Source organism: Terrapene carolina, unplaced genomic scaffold (genome assembly GCF_002925995.2).
Source record: "Terrapene carolina triunguis isolate 2854851 unplaced genomic scaffold, T_m_triunguis-2.0 Scaffold84, whole genome shotgun sequence".
Classification (NCBI taxonomy): domain Eukaryota; kingdom Metazoa; phylum Chordata; order Testudines; family Emydidae; genus Terrapene; species Terrapene triunguis.
Genome location: NW_020664435.1, coordinates 31,722,033 through 31,741,855, shown reverse-complemented (window position 1 = coordinate 31,741,855; position 19,823 = coordinate 31,722,033). Strand labels below are relative to the sequence as shown.

The following is a 19,823-nucleotide window of genomic DNA, read 5'->3' as shown; positions in this document are numbered from 1 at the left end:
GCATAATGTTGAGAGCCCCAGTGCTGCTAAGGAGGTTTCTGGCTCTGTAGATGCCTGGGATCAGAGAATGTGATCAAATTCTTCATAGAAGGATGTTGTTTTCCTCCTTAGCCTGGAGCACCTGTTTGTATCCCAGACTTCATTGTACTGCATCTTTGTGCCTTAGATTGTATCTCAGCACGATTTCCTGGCTCAGATGTCTGGGTCAGACACTTATTACAAATGGTCAAGTTTTGCTATGACTAGATCACCTCATTGCCCCAGATCTGTATGAGGACCCAGGTATCTGCCTTGGGTCAGCTGGTAGCTGTGGACACATCTAGGTCACTGTGAAGAAGGCATAATTCTTGTCCTGGAAGTACTTTGGGACATCACCATTCCATCACAGCATTCTCACTGAAATGGATGATGGTAAAAAAGTGAGAGCTAAGGTTTGTGGAGCTCATTTTGTACAGATGAGGGAATTTTGGAAGGCTTTACATAGAGGTAAAGAAACTTGATCTGACAGGCATGCTATGGTATTGGGAGGACCAATTAAAGCAGTGAAGCTACCACACAGTACTTGCTTTTTACACTAGCATTGCAGTAGTGCAAAATGAAGCGGTGGTGGAAGCACATAGTGATTAGCCTTGATCGGTACAAGTACAGTCAGAGTTAGGGTATAACTGCTCTTTCATAGTTGTAAGCACTTTTGTGTGTGGACATAAATATGTAAGTGATTTGAAGCTAAGTAAATAATGGCAAGATGTGTTACTTTTATTTGTTTGGTCTAATCAGTGTTTAGATGGGGTTATAGCTGAAGGTAAATCTGTCAGTCTGTTCCTCCTGTTGGTCTATTGGACTACACTGTCTCCAACTTGAAAATTTTAAATATAAATCGAATTCAGTCTCTCCAAAATTTATGTGCTCTAGTTACTTTTCACATAGCTCTTCCTTATTTTCAGCTTGCACTGTCAGTGTGGTGCAGTTCTGAAAACATCTCGGGGAGATTCATCAGAACAGCACTAGGGAGTTGACCTACCAGCATTCCATGTGATAAACTGGGACTCCGCTTATGGTAATGGATATTTTTCTTCATCCTACCTTCTCAATTTTAGTGCTGCAGGTCATTAATGATACTCTACAGAAAACAACAATCACTAATACTGCATTAGTGTGAAATAAAATGGTTGTGTGCATCAGTCATTAGGTATTGTAAAATTTTTATAAGAAAGGAACAGTGTCATTGGCTCATTTTTAAAGGAAAAGAAAATACATACATACTTTAGTGTTTTTTAATAAAAGCGTTCTATTTTTTGGCATTTGTCTAGAAACAGGAGGCAGTTATCCTATGACAACATTCTGTTTGGGTATTCCTTACCTTTATATACATGATTATATAGTTTGTATGGAAAAATAGCAGAAATTTGAGCACAGATATTTTGACACACGTCAAGTTAGTAATTTTGAGAAAAAAATATTTTCATCTCTGTTTAATCAGAATAATAGAAATTAGGGCTGGAAAAGACCTGTTAGGTCTAGTCCATTCCTCTGCCAGTGTAGGATTGTTACCTACAGCATAGTCTTAAGTATTTTGTCCAGTTCATGTTTAAAGGACCTATTGCAATTGAAATTCTGCCACTTTTCTGGCATGCTGAAGTTGAAAGTCACATTACTTGCCATTTAAAAAAAAAAAAATTCCAATCAGTGTTTAGATGGGGTTATAGATGGAGGTAAATCCGTGAGTCTGTTCCTTCCCACTTTTCTTTGCCTTCTCTACCTCTCCCAATCTCATCTTCTCTCTCCTCCTTCCTGCCCTTGAGTTTTTTCAGAGAAAAGCAACTTGAGCGATAGGATTAAGGGATCTGAGGCATATTATCCTATCACGCTCTGCTTTTTGCTTTCCCGATTACTTTTCCTTTTGTCCTCTGTTCTCCTTTCCCTATTATCCTTCCTCCTGTTCTTTCCCTTCTCTCCTATCTTAAATCCAAAATAAGAGTTTATTCAAATGTTTCTGAAGGCATGCACATCTACCAACTTAAATAATTCATCCTGTGACGGGTTGGATCACAGAAACCCCCTTGGGAGCTGCCACCCAATGTACCAAGACTACCCCTGTTCCTGTTTTCCCCGGCCAGCTCATGACTCCAGCACCCTGTCTTGCTGAGCCAGACACTCCCGTCTGCTCCAACACAGACCCAGGGTCTGAATCACTTGCCCCAAAGCTGCAGGTTTACCTGAAAACAGCTCACAGAAGTGTGCTTGTCTTTAGCACTCAGATGCCCAACTCCCAATGGGGTCTAAACCCAAATAAATCCGTTTTACCCTGCATAAAGCTTATGCAGAGTAAACTCATAAATTGTTTGCCCTCTATAACACTGATAGAGAGAGATGCACAGTTGTTTGCTCCCCCAGGTATTAATACATACTCTGAGTAAATTACTAAATAAAAAGTGATTTTATTAAATACAGAAAATAGGATTTAAGTGGTTCCAAGTGGTAACAGGCAGAACAAAGTAAGTAACCAAGCAAAATAAAATAAAATGCGCAAATCTATGTCTAATCAAACTAAATACAGATAATCTCACCCTCAGAGATGCTTCAGTAAGTTTTTCTCAGACTGGACACCTTCCAGGCCTGGGCACAATTCTTTCCCCTGGTACAGCTCTTGTTCCAGCTCAGGTGATAGCTAGGGGATTCTTCATGATGGCTCCTCTCTCCACTTTGTTCTGTTCCACCCCTCTATATATCTTTTGCATAAGGCGGGAACCCTTTGTCCCTCTGGGTTTCCACCCCCCCTCACTGGAAAAGCACCAGGTTAAAGATGGATTCCAGTTCAGGTGACATGATCACATGTCACTGCAAGACTTCATTGCCCACTTGCCAGCACACACACATACAGGAAGACTCACAGGTAAACACAGCCATCTGCGGATACTGGTCCTTGTTAATGGGAGTCATCAAGATTCCAAACCATCATTAATGGCCCACACTTTACATAATTACAATAGGCCCTCAGAGTTATATTTTATATTTCTAGTTTTAGATACAAGAATGGTACATTTATACAAATCGGATGATCATACTCAATAGATTATAAGCTTTGTAATGATACCTTACAAGAGACCTTTTGCATGAAGCATATCCCAGTTACGTTATATTCACTTATTACCATATTTTTCTAAAAATATCCCAGTTACATTATATTCACTTATTATCATGTTTTTATTAAACCATATAGACTGCACAACGTCACACATCCATACTGGATCTGAGCTGAAGTAGTAGTTGGTGTACATTTATGCAGTGTAATTATCATTATTATTATAGCTGGAGCCTAGTATTGTAGCTCCTGCTCTATTTAGGTATGCAGAACACCTGTCTCATAATCCTCTATTTATACATGCTCTTAACTTTCTGAAACATTCACCTTTGGACTGAAGTTTTCCATGTTTGACTTACGTTTAACGGTTAATTCTTCTGGTTACCTTTTGAATAAAATCACTTCAGTCATTTGTGAATCTTGCCAGGGTTGAAAAATACATAATTCAAATTTAAAAGAATTCTAGCTAGGGCTGCCAAGCGATTAAAAAAAATTAATCGCGATTAATCGTGCTGTTAATAATAGAATACCATTTAAATATTTTTTGGATGTTTTCTACATTTTTCAAATATATTGATTTCAGTTACAACTCCGAATACAAAGTGTACAGTGCTTCCTTTATATTTTTTATTATAAATATTTGCACTGTAAAAAAACAAAATAAATAGTATTTTTCAATTCACCTTATACAAGTACTGTAGTGCAATCTCTTTATCATGAAAGTTGAACTTACAAATGTAGAATTATGTAAAAAAAAAAATGCATTCAAAAATAAAACAAAACTTTACAGCCTACAAGTCCACTCAGTCCTACTTCAGCCAGTCGCTCAGACAAACAAGTTTGGTTACAATTTGCAGGAGATAATGCTGCCTGCTTCTTGTTTACAGTGTGACCTAAAAAGGCGTTCTCATGGCACTGTTGTAGCTGGGTTCGTAAGATATTTACGTGCCAGATGCGCTAATGATTCATATGTCACTTCATCATCAATCACCGTTCCAGAGGACATGCATCCATGCAGATGATGGGTTCTGCTCGATAACGATCAAAAGCAGAGCGGACTGATGCATGTTCATTTTCATCATCTGAGTCAGATGCTACCAGCAGAAGGTTGATTTTCTTTTTTGGTGGTTCAGGTTCTGTAGTTTCCGCATCGGAGTGTTGCTCTTTTAAGACGTCTGAAAGCATGCTCCACACCTTGTCCCTCTCAGGTTTTGGAAGGCACTTCAAATTCTTAAACCTTGGGTTGAGTGCTGTAGCTATTTTTAGAAATCTCACATTGGTACCTTTTGCGTTTTGTCAAATCTGCAGTGAAAGTGTTCTTAAAACGAACATGTGCTGGGTCATCATCTGAGACTGCTATAACATGAAATATATGGCATAATGCGGGTAAAACAGAACCGGAGACATACAGTTCTCCCCCAAGGAGTGCAGTCACAAATCTAATTAACGCGTTGTTTTTTTTTAATGAGCATCATCAGCATGGAAGCATGTCCTCAGGAATGGTGGCTGAAGCATGAAGGGGAATACAAAAGTTTAGCATATCTGGCACGCAAACACCTTGCAACGCGGGCTACAAAAGTGCCATGCGAACACCTGTTCTCATTTTCAGGTGACATTGTAAATAAGAAGCAGGCAGCAGTATCTCCCATAAATGTAAACAAACTTGTTTGTTTTAGCGATTAGCTGAACAAGAAGTAGGACTGAGTGGACTGGTAGGCTCTAAAGTTTTACATTGTTTTTGAGTGCAGTTATGAAACAAGAACAAAATCTACATTTGTAAGTTAAACTTTCATGATAAAGAGATTGCACTGTTTGAAAAATACTATTTCTTTTGTTTCATTTTTACAGGGCAAATATTTGTAATAAAAATAATATAAAGTGAGTACTGTACACTTTGTATTCTGTGTTGTAATAGAAATCAATATATTTGAAAATGTAGAAAAGCATCCAAAAATATTTAATAAATTTCAGTTGGTATTTGATTGTTTAACAGTGCAATTAATCGCAATTAATTTTTTTGAGTTAATCACGAGTTAACTGCGATTAATCGACAGCCCTAATTCTAACACTTTACATTAACCTACAGCAAAATAGCTGAAGTTTTAAACTTGGATCATGGAGGGCTTTTGCATTTGCTCATTTTGAGAAATAATTAGTTTTACTGAAGTTCTTAGTGTTTAAAATTATGTACTAAGAAAGCATGTTGTTGCTTATTACATTTTATTAACCCAGTTGGTACCCTATTGTGGTAGGAACTGTAATAAGACATAAGTGACAGCCACTGCCTCAAACAGGTCCTGATATAAGGTCCTGGATCTCTGTGTCACAGAAGATCTGATTCTAGGATTGGAGATCTGTAGTAAGCTCTTGGTCACAGGGATGAGTGCTTATTATGTATTTGTTCAACACTGGGCACAGTGGGGACCTAATCTGATTTGGGTCTCTGGATGTAGTCTGCACCTTTAGAGATTTAAATAAGCAATATTAAATTTCACTTTAGTGTTTGAGATCAGTTCAGTGGTCCCCCTGCATAAACGAGGTTATAGGATTGTCCCTCAAATTAATACAGGGTAAACAAAATAAGATACAAGCAGAGGGAGTGGGTGTGGGTGAGGGAGGTTGAGAAAATTAGTGACAGGACCATTGTGGATGTATTACAGATAATTAAAAGTATACTTTTCAGTCTGGTTTGCAAAATTGCTGCATCTGATTTTCTTTAAGATGAGCTTTATTGTAGATTTCATTGGGACCTGAAAATCATGCTGGATTGAAGGAAATTAGTTTTAAACTTCTGAATGCTTAAAATCAGCACATTTTGAAACTTTACATTTGGGGTGTTAGATCAATTCATAGCTAGAACTTGTAAGGACATTGGGGGCCAAAGAACTCTGAAATTCTCTAGGTTTGCATTAATCCAAAATAGTGGCTTTCAACATTTTTCCACAGTATGACCCTATGTTACAACAAAAAAAGCTTTGGGACTTCCCTATGTAATTGTAAAGAAAGGAAGTGCTATTGCACCTCACCCCCTGGGCTTGTTTGTGACCCCCATGTTGGAGAATCTATGTTGATAATTTCTAGGGCCCTACCAAATTCATGGTCCATTTTGGTAAATTTCATGTTGATATGATTTTTTAAATCTTATATTTCACGGTTTTAGATATTTAAATCTGAAATTTCATGATGTAACTGGGGGAGCCCAATCCAAAAGGGGTTGGAGTGCAAGGCTATTGTAGGTGGGTCGTGGTATTGTCACCCTTACTTCTGCGCTGCTGCTGGTGGCGGCACTGTCTTCAGAGCTGGGCAGCTGGAGAGTGACGGCTGCTGGCCAGGAGCCCAGCTCTGAAGGCAGTGCCTCTGCCAGCAGCAACACAGAAGTGAGGGTGACATGGTACGGTATTGCCACCCTTATTTCTGCACTGCCACTGTGGTGGGTGTGCTCTTACACGGCCTGCTCCTGCGGCCGGGTAAGAGGAAGTCCTGTCCCTCCACAGCCCAGCTGGGGCTAGCAGCTGAAGCCACAGTAGGAGCCCCTGGCCAGGGTGCCCCCAGCTCTGCTCCTCCCAAGCACTTGGGTGTTAAGGGGCCTTGGACTGTCTGTGTGTGTGTGGGGTGACCATACCGCCCTCCCAACCACTTCACCTACCCGTAATGCTGTCCCTGCCTCCCCCCCCCCCGCAAAAGTGATGCCCCTCCCCCATACCATGCCACCCTCACTTCTGAGCTACTGCTGGCAGCAGCACTGCCTTCAGAACTGGATGCCCGGTCAGCAGCCACTGCTCTGAAGTCAGCACAGAAATAAGGGTGGCAATACCATGACCCCCCTACAATAGCCAAATTTCACAGGAGAGACCAGATTTCATGGTCCATAACACATTTTTCACAGCTGTGAATTTGGTAAGGCCCTAATCATTTCCCTTTGGTATTTTAAATCTTGCTGGTTTTAAACTTTTTTTGATCCTCCCAGGACTTGCTGATTTTAAACTTCAAAACTACTAAACTGAATTTCTTCAAACTGGCTTCATTTTTACTTCTTGATGTAATGTTCAAAAGGTACCAGCCTTAAAGAATTTGGTTTGGTTGCAGTTTCAAAGGCATTCATGTTTAAAGGCAATAAATGTATCCTGAACAAGCAATGATCTGAACCTTGCCCAAATGCTGCCTTTTAACCTTCTGTCCTGTTTGGATCTGAGCCCCTTATTCTCCCTTCGTATTAATTGTTTTTTTAAGTTTATAGTTTAAAGCAATCTGGCTCAAAGTGGCTTAAGAAATTTAATCTAAAGCTTTAGATCAGTTTGAGATGATTAATATGATCAAAGGCTTTGATAAATTTTAAGGGTAAAAAGAATTCCAAAAAATACAATTTTGAAGGACAACGAGGGCTGGAGAGCCAGCTGGGGAGAGGAGGTAGAATGTACTCTGATGTAAGGATTTTTTTTTTTTATTTGTGCACTTATAAGAATGTACATATGGCTAGGAATGGAAGTACCTATTTAACTTGCAATACAGATACTATTTGCCAGTTGGTGAGCAAACACTTCAGTCAGATATGCCTTGAAGAGATACCTTAAGCCAGTGGTTGCCACATGCTTTCTGATGCAGTTCACATACCACCAGTAATACACATATTACATGTTGAGAACCACTGACCAGGCCTTTCTTGTAGATTTACAGTGGCCCTGTCCCATCTGTTGGCTTCTTGAATTTGTGGGACTCCTGCTGCATGAACACATTTAGACTGTTACTGTATGTCTGAGGAGTGTTTTAGACTATTTGCTGGAGGGTCTTTCACTTGAGTAGCTCTTCATTATCAGAGCCATTGTTATTTTTGCACTATTACAGGGGTGGCTAAACTGTGGCTCGCAAGCCACATGCGGCTCTTTTACCATTAAAGTGTGGTTTGGCAGAGTCCTTCTCCACCTACCAGGGTGGGGTGGGGAGCTCAGGACCTCTGCCTTGCAGCGGGGTGGTGCAATGGGGCTTCTGCCCAGCGGGGAAGGGGGTCTCGGGGCTTCTGCCCAGTGTGGCGCACCTGCCACAGCTTGGGGCTGAAGCCCTGAGCCTTGTCAGGTGCCTCCCATAGGGATCCCCAATCTCTGGCTCCCAGCAGGTGTGCCCTGGCTCAAACTTCTGAAGATTGTCATATATGGCTCGGAGGGCCAGTAAGTTTGGCCACCCCTGCTCTATAAGGATATGTCTTGACAGGCAAAAGGGCTGTGTTTTTGAACTGTTAGCTTAATATTAAAAATCCCATTAACGTGCAGGTTAACATGTTTGAAGTTGTTAGCTGTCCATGTTGGGGTATAGGCTGTTCCTTATGCTCCAGTATGGCTAGATACTACAACTTCAAACATTTGCCTGCATCTTAATGGGGTTTTTAAGTCGTGTTAAGCTAAGTTGACTGAGTTAACACAAAGTGAAAAACACACCCTTGACCCAGTCAAGACAGGGCTTATAATGCTCATGTGCATTTCCTTCTCCCACCCCTTTTCAGTTGCTTATTCCAGTTCTCTGGATCTGTCCTGGCCTTGCTGTTTTCTCTAATAGCCATTTGTGTGTCTTCATGCTTGCTTTTCCTCCTCACAGTTTTCCCCAAGGCTGGTTCTCTGTTCTCCTCTTCTTTCTAACCTGCTAGGCTAAACCACGTCCCTGAGGTTGCTATCCCTTACAGCCCTGGACTGCTTATCCCACCTGTGACCCAAGAACCTCTTAATGCCAACTGGCAAGGGGGTACAGGAATATCCTGGTTCTGGAATGTTCAGTCTGGTTCACCAAATAATGTCATGTGAGGTCTCAAATGAAAGGTGGGGTCACACTGGTTATTAATGTCATTGTGAAATGTATGTACAGATACTGTGCAAGGAGTTGTGTGTACACCTCTACCCCGATATAATGCGACCCGATATAACATGAATTCGGATATAATGCGGTAAAGCAGCGCTCCGTGGGGGCGGGGCTGTGCACTCTGGCGGATCAAAGCAAGTTCGATATAACACGGTTTCACCTATAACGCAGTAAGATTTTTTGGCTCCCGAGGACAGTGTTCTATCGGGGTAGAGGTGTATATGTACTGAAAATATGTTCTTAAGAGTCTGGATCATGGGTATTTGTCACCAGCAGAGGTGAAAAACAGATTTTCTGTCAAACTAGAGATGTGTATTTACCTATCTCTCTGTTCAGATGTAAATTAAGCATTGTAAGCTAGTACAATGGTTGCCCATGTACATCACATTTACAAATGCTAACAAAGAGATGTGAAGTCCATACGAAAGGAACACACTGCAAAAAACAAGCTATGCAGGATTATCCTGTCTGTGAGCAAAGACAATGAACTTTGGGGATATTTCTAGAAGTTAAAGCACCCCTTCTTCTTGCATCGAGGAATTAGCGCATTTACATTTGTGAAAATGGGTCTCGGCTACTCTTGGTTGAAAATGCTGAAGAGGACTTTGGGTGAGATAAATGTCTTTTGTCTCTAGAAAGAGTATTATAATTTTGGTTTATATTTTTTATATATAATAAAAACATTTGTTTCCAGTATCCTAACTCACTATCTACTGAATCTCTAGTTGTTGATGATAAACTTATTCTTATTTTCACTATAAATAGATCTCAGTGCTGTGTGTTAAGCAGAGTATTGAGTTGACTCTTACAAGCTGGTGTGTACTGTTCCTCTGGGAATAGCAGGCCTGGTAACTCTGTGAATGTTTAGTGGATGAGAGACTGGGTGCCGCAGGGAATGCTCCGAGCATTTGGGGGTAGGTGTGTGTTTGTCATTACCTGTGCAGAGAGAGTGAGGTCTGTGGAGGCCTAAAAGGCGGTGCTTGTGTTGCCAGAGGCAGTTGGTTTCAGGGTACTGATCCACAGCAGGCCCAGACAAGGCTGTTTAATGCTAAGGGGAGGTGGTGGAAAGGTGCCTCTCCACCTTGAGTACCCTGAGGGAGCATCATACCACCTTCTCACTATTCCCCAGAATCTCTTCTTTAACTCACAGTAGTCACATTGACTTGTTACATAGTCCCATCTGGGCCTGGCCTTGGAATTGCTAACACTCAGCCTTTGCATAAGTTGAGCGGGGGAGGAAACAGTCCTTACCTATCATCTTCTGGCTGAACAATACCCCTGGGGGTATGCAGCGGTCTTCCAAGGGGTACATCAACTCCTCTAGATATTTGCCTAGTTTTACAACAGGCTACGTAAAAAGCACTAGCGAAGTCAGTACAAACTAAAATTTCATACAGACAGTGATGTGTTTATACTGTCCTATAGACTATACTAGTAGTTCTCAAACTGTGGGTGAGTTTGTTTTAATGGTGTCGCCAGGGCCAGTTTTAGACTCGCTAGGGCAGAAAGCCGAAGCCCAAGTTGTTAAATGAGTTGAAACTTGGGGTACACAAGACAAATCAGATTCTTGAAAGGGATATGGTAGTCTGGAAAGGTTGAGAACTACTGTCCTAGAGATGCTTCTTATAAGGGGATCCCCGCCCTAGTTGACCTGTGGCTCTTGACTGTTTGAGGCAGAAGTTAATAATCAGAAACATTGTAATATGTGAATGTGAATCTTATGATACTGATGATTTCCCTATACCATTCTCAAAGAATAGTTATCAATGGTTCACAGTCATGCTGGAAGGGCATAACGAGTGGGGTTCTGCAGGGATAAGTTCTGTTCAATATCTTCATCAATGATTTAGATAATGGCTTAGAGAGTACACTTATAAAGTTTGCGGACAACACCAAGCTGGGAGGGGTTGCAAGTGCTTTGGAGGATAGGATTAAAATTCAAAATGATCTGGACAAACTGGAGAAATGCTCTGAAGTAAATAGGATGAAATTCAATAAGGACAAATGCAAAGTACTCCATTTAGGAAGGAATAAGCAGTTGCGCACACACACAATGGGTAATGATTACCTTGGAAGGAGCACTGCGTAAAGAGATCTGGGGGTCATAGTGGACCACAAGCTAAATATGAGTCAACGGTGTAGTGCTGTTGCAAAAAAAGTGAATAGCCTTCTTGGATGTATTAGCAGGAGTATTGTAGCAAGACACGAGAAGTAATTCTTTCGCTCTACTCCATGCTGATTAGGCCTCAACTGGAGTATTGTGTCCAGTTCTGGGTGCCACATTTCAGGAAGGATGTGGACCAATTGGAGAGAGTCCAGAGAAGAGCAACAAAAATTATTAAAGGTCTAGAAAACATGACCTTTAATTAATTAATCTCCCCTCCCCTTTAATTAATGGAGATATCCCATCTCCTAGAACTGGAAGGGAACTTGAAAGGTCATCGAGTCCAGCCCCCTACCTTCACTAGCAGGACCAAGTACTGATTTTGCCCCAGATTCCCAAGTGGCCCCCTCAAGGATTGAACTCACAATCCTGGGTTTAGCAAGCCAATGCTCAAACCACTGAGCTATCCCTCCCCCTATGAGGGAAGATTGAAAAAATTGGGTTTGTTTAGTGTGGAGAAGAGAAGACTGAGAGGGGACATAACAGTTTTCGAGTACATAAAAGGTTGTTGCAAGGAGGAGGAAGAAAAATTGTTTTTCTTAACTCTGAGGATAGGACAAGAAGCAATGGGCTTAAATTGCAGCAAGAGTGGTTTAGGTTGGACATTAGGAAAAACTTCCTAACTGTCAGAGTGTTTAAGCACTGGAATAAATTGCCTACAGAGGTTGTGGAATCTCTATCATTGGAGATTTTTAAGAGCAGGTTAGACAAACACCTGTCAGGAATGGTCTAGATAATACTTAGTCCTGCCACAGTGCAGGGGACTGGACTAGATGACCTCTCGAGGTCTCTTCCAGTTCTGTGATTCTATATTGATACTCTTTTTAGTCAATACTTGTTAGTCTGTCATTGTTATTACTGACTCTAATAATATAGCTGAGACAAGGTGGATGAGATAATATCTTTTATTGGACCAACATAGCCACAACAATGGAACATAATGAATTTTGCTGTATGAAAGGGAAACTCCACAACCTGACGCAAAACTTAACAGTGACATCTACTTTTAGTGCAAATGCAAGAAACAAAACATCATCCCCAGAGGTCTCACCATTTATAACCCTTTGACCACTGCGTACTGCTCCCATCCTGGGACCAACATGGCTATAACAACACTGCATATAAGAATGGAAGATATCTAATATATCTAACAGTTACTTATTTCTTCTGAGCATGGGCTGGTAGGTATTCTTTCACATTTCTCACTAGGACTTGGGTTCATACCCAGTGTGGATAGTGCAGCACTGGTGGATGAGCAGTATTATTCAGTTGTGAGCTATTGTACAGTGGATGCTTCATTGCACTAGCAGTATTTAGCTCATATTATAAAGTACGTTGAGTCACATCAGTATAAAGAGCATTGTATATTTAACTAAATTCTGTCCTATATTAAAGGTTATTCTTGAGAGCATTTTAAAAGGTTTTCATTTCTTTTGCAGGCTATGATATTGATAATGTAAAATGCCAGAACCGTCATGCACGTTTTGTGTGAAGTCTGTCTTACTCCAGTAAATCTGGCTCCAAGCTAAAGCAGGGATGTCTTTAGCTCCCTTGTGTTCGGTAGCACTGGAGGGAAAGAAGTAGCTACATTTTTCCCCTTTGTATATTTATGAAATATAGCTGGACATTTTGGAGTTCTTAGGATGCAAATACTTCTGCATACTTTTGATGTATTCATTTTGCAGTAGTTCATCCTGATGGGCATCATCACTCCCAAAATCAAAGCATTAGTATTCTTACAAATATATATACACATTGATCTTTTAAAATAGAGAAATGGTTGAGAGGGACAAAAGTCTATGCAAAACAAATTGCATTACTAAAGAGTTTGGGCTTAGATTAGCCTGTGTAACCAAGAGCTCGGTGGTGGTGGAAAGTCTATCTGGAGGTGGGTTATGGTGTCACAAGTCACCAAAATAACTCCATTCCTCTGGACGACTTGCAGGTGGCTAGCTCAGTCCCCAGTCGGCTGGTTCTGGCCATAGATGGGGGAGCCCAGCAGACTTCCCAAGTCATCTTTCACCAGCGAGGCTCCCGTGGAGCTCTGAACATAATTTAAAACCATCCTGCCCAGCAGAACTTTTGGGGAAGGGCTGTGGTGAATAGTACTCTGGGGTATAATAGCCCTATGGCATAGAGATGTGCTAATTACACACAGCTACAAAAACAGAGGTGATTCAAGCTCATTTTGGTATGCTTTTCTTTGACTAAACTTCTACCTACAACATAATAATCTTGCATACTTGTGAAACATTTGTCATCCCTCTATTTTATTCTTTAACAATTTTACTTGGATTTTAATAAGAGTTAACTTTGCAATCACTTATAAATATTGCAATTCTAAGTCTGTCTTTGTTTTCTATTGCAAAGTGGTATGTGCCAGGAGGAAGTGTTTATATATTTTTTTTAATAGAACAATCCAAGTTCAAAGTGTATGTGTGTTGTAAAAACATTTCCCACATGATTATGTGGAAATATGTTATAGTTTAACAGGGAAATAGTTAATCTATGTAGAATTAGAGACTCAGGGAAATTTGTAACTAGTCATATAAGGACTTTGATAATGCACCACAGAGTTTACTTTCCTTAAGCAATTGTTCAGATACCTGTTTACAATACGTTGAATTCTGGACAAATTTCTTTAAGAAAGAGGGTTTAAAACAGTATTTGAAATGAATATATAACTTTTTATTTTTTAATTTTTTATTTTTTTTTAGGATGTGAAACATGTTGCGGACTCATAAAATGAGTGGCTGAAAGGGAAAGGAAAATCGTGCCATTATTTACTAGAATAACAACATGGGAAATACAACCACCAAATTCCGCAAAGCACTTATAAATGGAGATGAAAATCTGGCCTGCCAAATATATGAGAGCAACCCTCAACTAAAAGAATCTCTCGATCCAAATACTTCTTATGGGGAACTCTATCAGCACAATACTCCATTACATTATGCTGCTAGGCATGGAATGAACCGAATACTAGGGTGAGTATTACTATGTGATTTGTTAACATATTTAATAGATGCTCTAGCAAATGGAAGAAATTTAGATAGATTTATAAATCTTACTTTGTGGGTAGGTCATTGGTGAACATTTTAATTTGTATTTATTTTGTGTATAAATTTTAAAATGTCCGGTTTATAATAAAATATGTAAAATAACCTATTGTGACAAATTTATATAATAAAGAACATATGTTTTTTAAACTTGGGAAATGTTTAGTTTTAAATGATCTTTAATGTTTGTTTTTTCTTACATTCATTTCACTCATAAAAATGTGTTAGAATAAAAACAGCTTGCTTCCTGAGGTGTCTTATTACAAGCAAAAAGAACAGGAGTACTTGTGGCACCTTGGAGACTAACAAATTTATTTGAGCTAGTAGCCCACGAAAGCTTATGCTCAAATAAATTTGTTAATCTCTAAGGTGCCACAAGTACTCCTGTTCTTTTTGCGGATACAGACTAACACGGCTGCTACTCTGAAACTTAATACAAGCCTTTATTTAAAAAAAAAAAAAAAAAAAAGGCTTTTCTACCCACTTAAAAATTAGTTTTTTAGTAGCCCTTTGTAACTCTGTACCTAATGTACTATCACCTTTATCTAAAATTTTCTGGTTTTTCTGATCATTCATTTGTGCTTCAAACATGCCTTCTGAAGTTGAATTTTTCATTTTACAGTTATCAGTTACTCTTTACCAAAGATGACCAGTGTAGCAAGAGCTTTTGTGATTCAGACTACAGTTGAATTTTTGATATATAGGCCTTTTCGTAGAAAGTGTATTAGTGTTCATTGTCTAACTCCTGTGTCCGCTTACAAAGTACTTTCTCTTTTGTTGTTGTTATTGATTAACAAATCAGGCTTCAAAATTTTTTGTGTAAGATGTTTCTTTGATTTGGAAAACTTATCTGTGTGCTACAGTACTTGGACTGATATCCATGTCTCATTGGACAAGATTCTTTTTCAGAACATCTTTGTATCTCTTTCTGTCAGCCTCTTGATTTTTTTACCTGCTAAAATTCACTATCCAATATTTTCTTTGGGAGCTCAGTTAAGATGTTATGAACGTTGCTTAAATGCTGGTTGTGGAACCTCTTTCCAGACCCTCATTGTATGAACAAGATGATAATCTAAAAAATGTAATGCTATATTGATATGTTCTGCAAGGAGCATCAGTTAATTTTACTGCAGATAGCGCAACTACATGCACATATTCTTATAAAGTTCAGACAGTTTGAATTTTTGCATTTTGTGTAATGATAAACAAAGTATCCTACAATTAGTCCTGGGGGAATTCTGCATCACTGTGCAATGCAGAATTTGCACAGAATTAATGTTCTGTGCAGAATTTCATTTCCCTTCCCCCCCCCCCCCCAATTTGGCATTACAGAGCTGCTGGCCACCGCTAGGGGTCGCTGGACCCAGCAGAGCCAAGCACCCCTGCTTGCAGTATGCCTGTGAAGGAGGCATGGGCGGGTTGCGGTTCCCGGCATGCCCTGAATGAAAGAGGCGGCGTGTGGGCCATAGCCCCACAGTGAGTGGAGTGCCCATCCTGGTGGGAATGGAGGCCCTGTGGCTGTGTGCGCTCTGGCTGCCAGGCCTGATCCTCATTTGCCTGGCTGGTCTGGCTCTCGCAAAGGGTGAGGGAGGGCGGGGATCATACCGCATTCCCCAGTGGGACAGTAATGAAGCTGTGCAGAGTGGAGCCTGTAGCTGGGCTCCGGGGGGAAGGGAGTGTGGGTATCTGGCTTCGTGCTGGGCTCTGAGTGGGGGAAAATGGGACGGGAGTCTGGGCCAAGGGGGGTCCAGCACAGCCCCCTCCAGCACCCAACAAAAACCCCCTCCAACACCTCCACAGATTATCCCAGGAGTAGAGAGGGGGTATCTTTGTTGTTGTCTGTATTGTTACAGACATACTTGTTGATCGGTGTTTTGAAATAAAATATGAAAATAATTGAAACTGGCTTGATTATATTGTGTTATTTTGACAAATAAAATATGCAGAATTTTTCAGAATTCTAAAATATTGTTCACAGAATTTTTAATTTTCTGGTGCAGAATTCCCCCAAGGAATATAGCAATGGAACAAAATTATCACTATCAGTATGGAAAGAGTTGAGTATTTGTGTGCAACTTGTAATAAGGAATTGCGATATCATAAGTACACTGCAATTCGTATTTAAAAGAAAAGTATTTTATAGGTAATGTCAAACCTATGAATTATAAGAGTATACTAAGAGTTGTTGGAGCAGTAAAATCCACTCCAGAACACTGAATAAAGAGTCACTCTAGCATTGTGAAAAGAATCTGAAACCTTTTATGAGCACTCAATTTACTAAAAATTAAAGTTAATATTACAAACATTGTTCTAGCTATGTTAAACTTTTGATTATACAAACCGTGGTTCTGGATAACTTGAAGATCAGACAAGTTTTAAGTGAAATGTTGATCCTGGGAAATTGACCACTGAATTGGTGCTTTAGTGCCTTAAAACTTAGAGACTCCCAGCTCTGGAGCTCTTGATGGTTCTGCAGTTCTATCTACTTAACTATAGCTTAATGTTGCAGAGCTTGAATGGTTTTATTTTTTTATTTATTTTTATTATGGTAGCACGTAGGAGCCCCAGTCTTGGATAAAAGGTCCTGTACAAAGACCTAACAAAAAGACAGTCTCAGCCTCAAAGAGCTTACAATCTGTCTTTTAAGATGGCTCTGATCCTGCCACCAATTAGTTTGAGCCCCTTAAATAGCTGAAGGCTTCATCTACCCTCCTCCCCCCCATATTACTTTAGATAATTTGGGGTTATACTCCGGATACAATTGTCCTCCTGATATATCCTGTTTTAATTCAGATAATCATTTTTCTTAAATAAGAGCTTTTAAAATTGATTTATAGACTTTTGTTATGTCAAACAGACAAAATACAGGCAAGTCTCATCTTACGCACATTTAACATGCGCGAATTCAGCTTTGCGTGGTCGGCAAAAATAAAAACACCAAAAAAGAGAAAAATAACAATTTAAATACTGTACCTGTAGTGCGGGCGATTCCGCCCGCCATTACACTGAATGTAATTTTGACTATTTACGATTTTCGCTTTACGCGCTGACAGCGGAACGTAACCCCAGCGTAAGATGAGACTCACCTGTATAGACCAACAAATAAGACAAGGTGTTTGAAATGCCTGTGCCTGTCAACACTAGGACTTACACCAATGGTAGCACCAGTGGTGCAGGACCTGTTCTACATCAAAAATGAGAATTTTACAAAAAAATGAGTTTAGGTACTACCAAATTGAACTGTGCACTGTTGAGCTGCCCAGCATGGGGGAAACGTACAGACTTCAATGGATAACGCTCCTATGAACAAAGGCAAAAGCTTACCTTCTTTTTAGGTAGAGGGACTACTAAAGGTTCTACTTATACACCCTGATGAGCTGACTGACCTTGGGCACCAAATGGCAGGTAGCCCTTGCATTCAAATCTCAACTTATCTGAAATCCCCTGCAACAGAGTAGAGACATAACCTTGTTTTGAATAATCCGTGATTTTGGATAAATGAGATTTGATGATATTAGGTCCTGCCTATTTTGAGCTGCTATTATTTATTAATTTTACATGTTTTGCACCACTGGCGCTAGCATTGGTGTAAATCCTAGTGTAGACAAGCACAGGCATTTCAAACACCTTGTCTTCTACACCTGCTCTGAACATACTTTGACAACATAGGGTACATACACTGTAGTTATGGGTCCAATTTTGGCTGGCTGGTGCAAGCCTCCACTGGTGCAGCAATATCCACACTACTAGTTTTAGCATGCTAGCTCAAGCCCCAGTAGCGCAAGTCTGTCTATTTAGGATGGGAGTCTCATTCCCAGCTGCAGTGTAGACATACCCAAAGTGTTTAAAATGCCAGTGGCCATTTTCTGCAGAAGCATTCCCATGATTGTTAATGCTAGAGCTAGAGCAATAGCAACAGGAGGAGAATACCCAACAAACCTGAGTGTAGACAAATTTTGCCAAATCAGTCAGCCTTGGAGAAATTAGCCAGTAGTCCTTTAACTGTGAGTCTCTATTACAGGTTTTAAAGTTTCCACTCAGGGTCAGGAGACTTCAGAATTTGCAGAGCAGGCACCTTAATTATCTGAAGATTTTGGGTGTCCCATGAGATCATCAGATAATTGAGAGAATGGGGGCATAGCAAGTGGTTCCATACACTTTTTGTTGCCCCCAACTGCCAGAATGACTCCCTGAAGTGTAGGCGAATGGGCATAATTTAGAACTGTGAAACTGCTCTGAAGTTGCATTGGAGGACCAAACCAGTGTCAGCACAGGCCATGATTGGGGGCATGAATGTGCCTAAAGATAAAGATAGTTTATACCTGCTCTCAGAATTTTTGCTGAGTGCAAATCTAGCCCATAGATTTTTGATCATATGCTCTCTTTTTTAAATTCTTCCACACTAAGTTATGTTGATATATGAAGTACTTTTCCCGTGTGTGTGTGAGAGGGAGAGAGAAAGAAAGTGAATTTAGCTTGCTCTGAGGAGAAAATGTTCTTTTTGCAGTTAGTAGTAGAAGTAGGTATTACTTTATAAGAAAATTACGGTAAATCAGTTATTTAAAGAGTTATGAAGATAAGTGTTCAAATTTTAGACTTCGATTTGTTTGTTTGTCCCCTCGTCCAGGGACTAATAGGTTGTTCTTCCCCATACTCATAGAATGCATGAAGAGTTACTGCCACAGTAGAAATTCTGTCATCACTGCCTTGGCAGCAAGTTGAATGGAGAATTAAAGACAAATCTGTACATACTGTTTAATGTGTTTTTGTTTCTGCTGTGTACTGTAATAAAACAATCATTATCTGGTTTTATTTTTGTACCAAAAATGTATCCTATTATGGGATATGTTATATTAAAATAGGTGGATCTAAGAAAAATCCTGGAAAAAAGAAAGGCATATAAGAGAAAACGGCATTCTAAAAATTAGAGCATATTAGTGAAGTAGTCAGGATTATATACCTTAGATTTATTGCTTTGAATTGATGAGTCTGCCTACCATTGTGACTGCTTTGGTGTGCCATCACCTGAAGTACCATTTTTATTGAATGTAAAAAAAAAAAAAAAATTCTTGGACTAGTACAATATCTGCCAATCATTCCCAGGATCCACTTAATGGTATAGTGCAATAGATGACATTAGTGAGTCCATTACTATGTCTGGAGTTCTGGAGTCATTGGATGCTGATAAATTGTAAAGGATTCAGAAAATAGCTACAAAGATGATTTAGGATCTACAAAACATGCCTTATAGTGAGAGACTTCTCTTGGATAAACTAAGTAAAATAAAGTTAAGATTAAGGGGTGATTTGATAATAGTCAACAAGCACCGACAGCAGTGGTGGGCAACCTGCAGCTCCCATTGGCCGGGAATGGCAAACCGCAGCCACTGGGAGCTGCAGGCGGCCGTGCCTGCGGATGGATTACCCTGACAGGCTGTGGGTTGCCCACCACTGACCTACAGGGAAAAAGATTTCTGATTGTTGGCAGTTCTTTAATTTAGAAGAAAAAGGCAATGGTTAGAAACTAGATAAATTCAGGCTTGAAATAATGGGCAAAATTTTAACAGTGAGGATAACTAACCATTGCAACTTTGCAAGTTGTGGAGAATCCACCAAATCCAGACTTGATTTAAAGATGGATCTCTTTCTAAAAGGTACACTGTAGTTTAAACAGA

At 39.9% G+C, this 19,823-nt stretch overlaps 1 protein-coding gene across 3 annotated transcripts in view; it reads left to right on the top strand.

The window, feature by feature from the left end:
* The window catches only part of ANKIB1 (ankyrin repeat and IBR domain containing 1), a 172,427-nt gene that overhangs the window by 18,593 nt on the left and 134,011 nt on the right, over positions 1-19,823 (top strand). For all 3 annotated transcript variants that reach the window (XM_024219035.2, XM_024219036.2, XM_024219033.2), the window contains exon 2: positions 13,808-14,077. In XM_024219035.2, coding sequence (XP_024074803.2) covers positions 13,890-14,077 — 188 coding nt within the window. In that variant the 5' untranslated portion in view covers positions 13,808-13,889. The remainder of the gene's footprint in view (positions 1-13,807; positions 14,078-19,823) is intronic.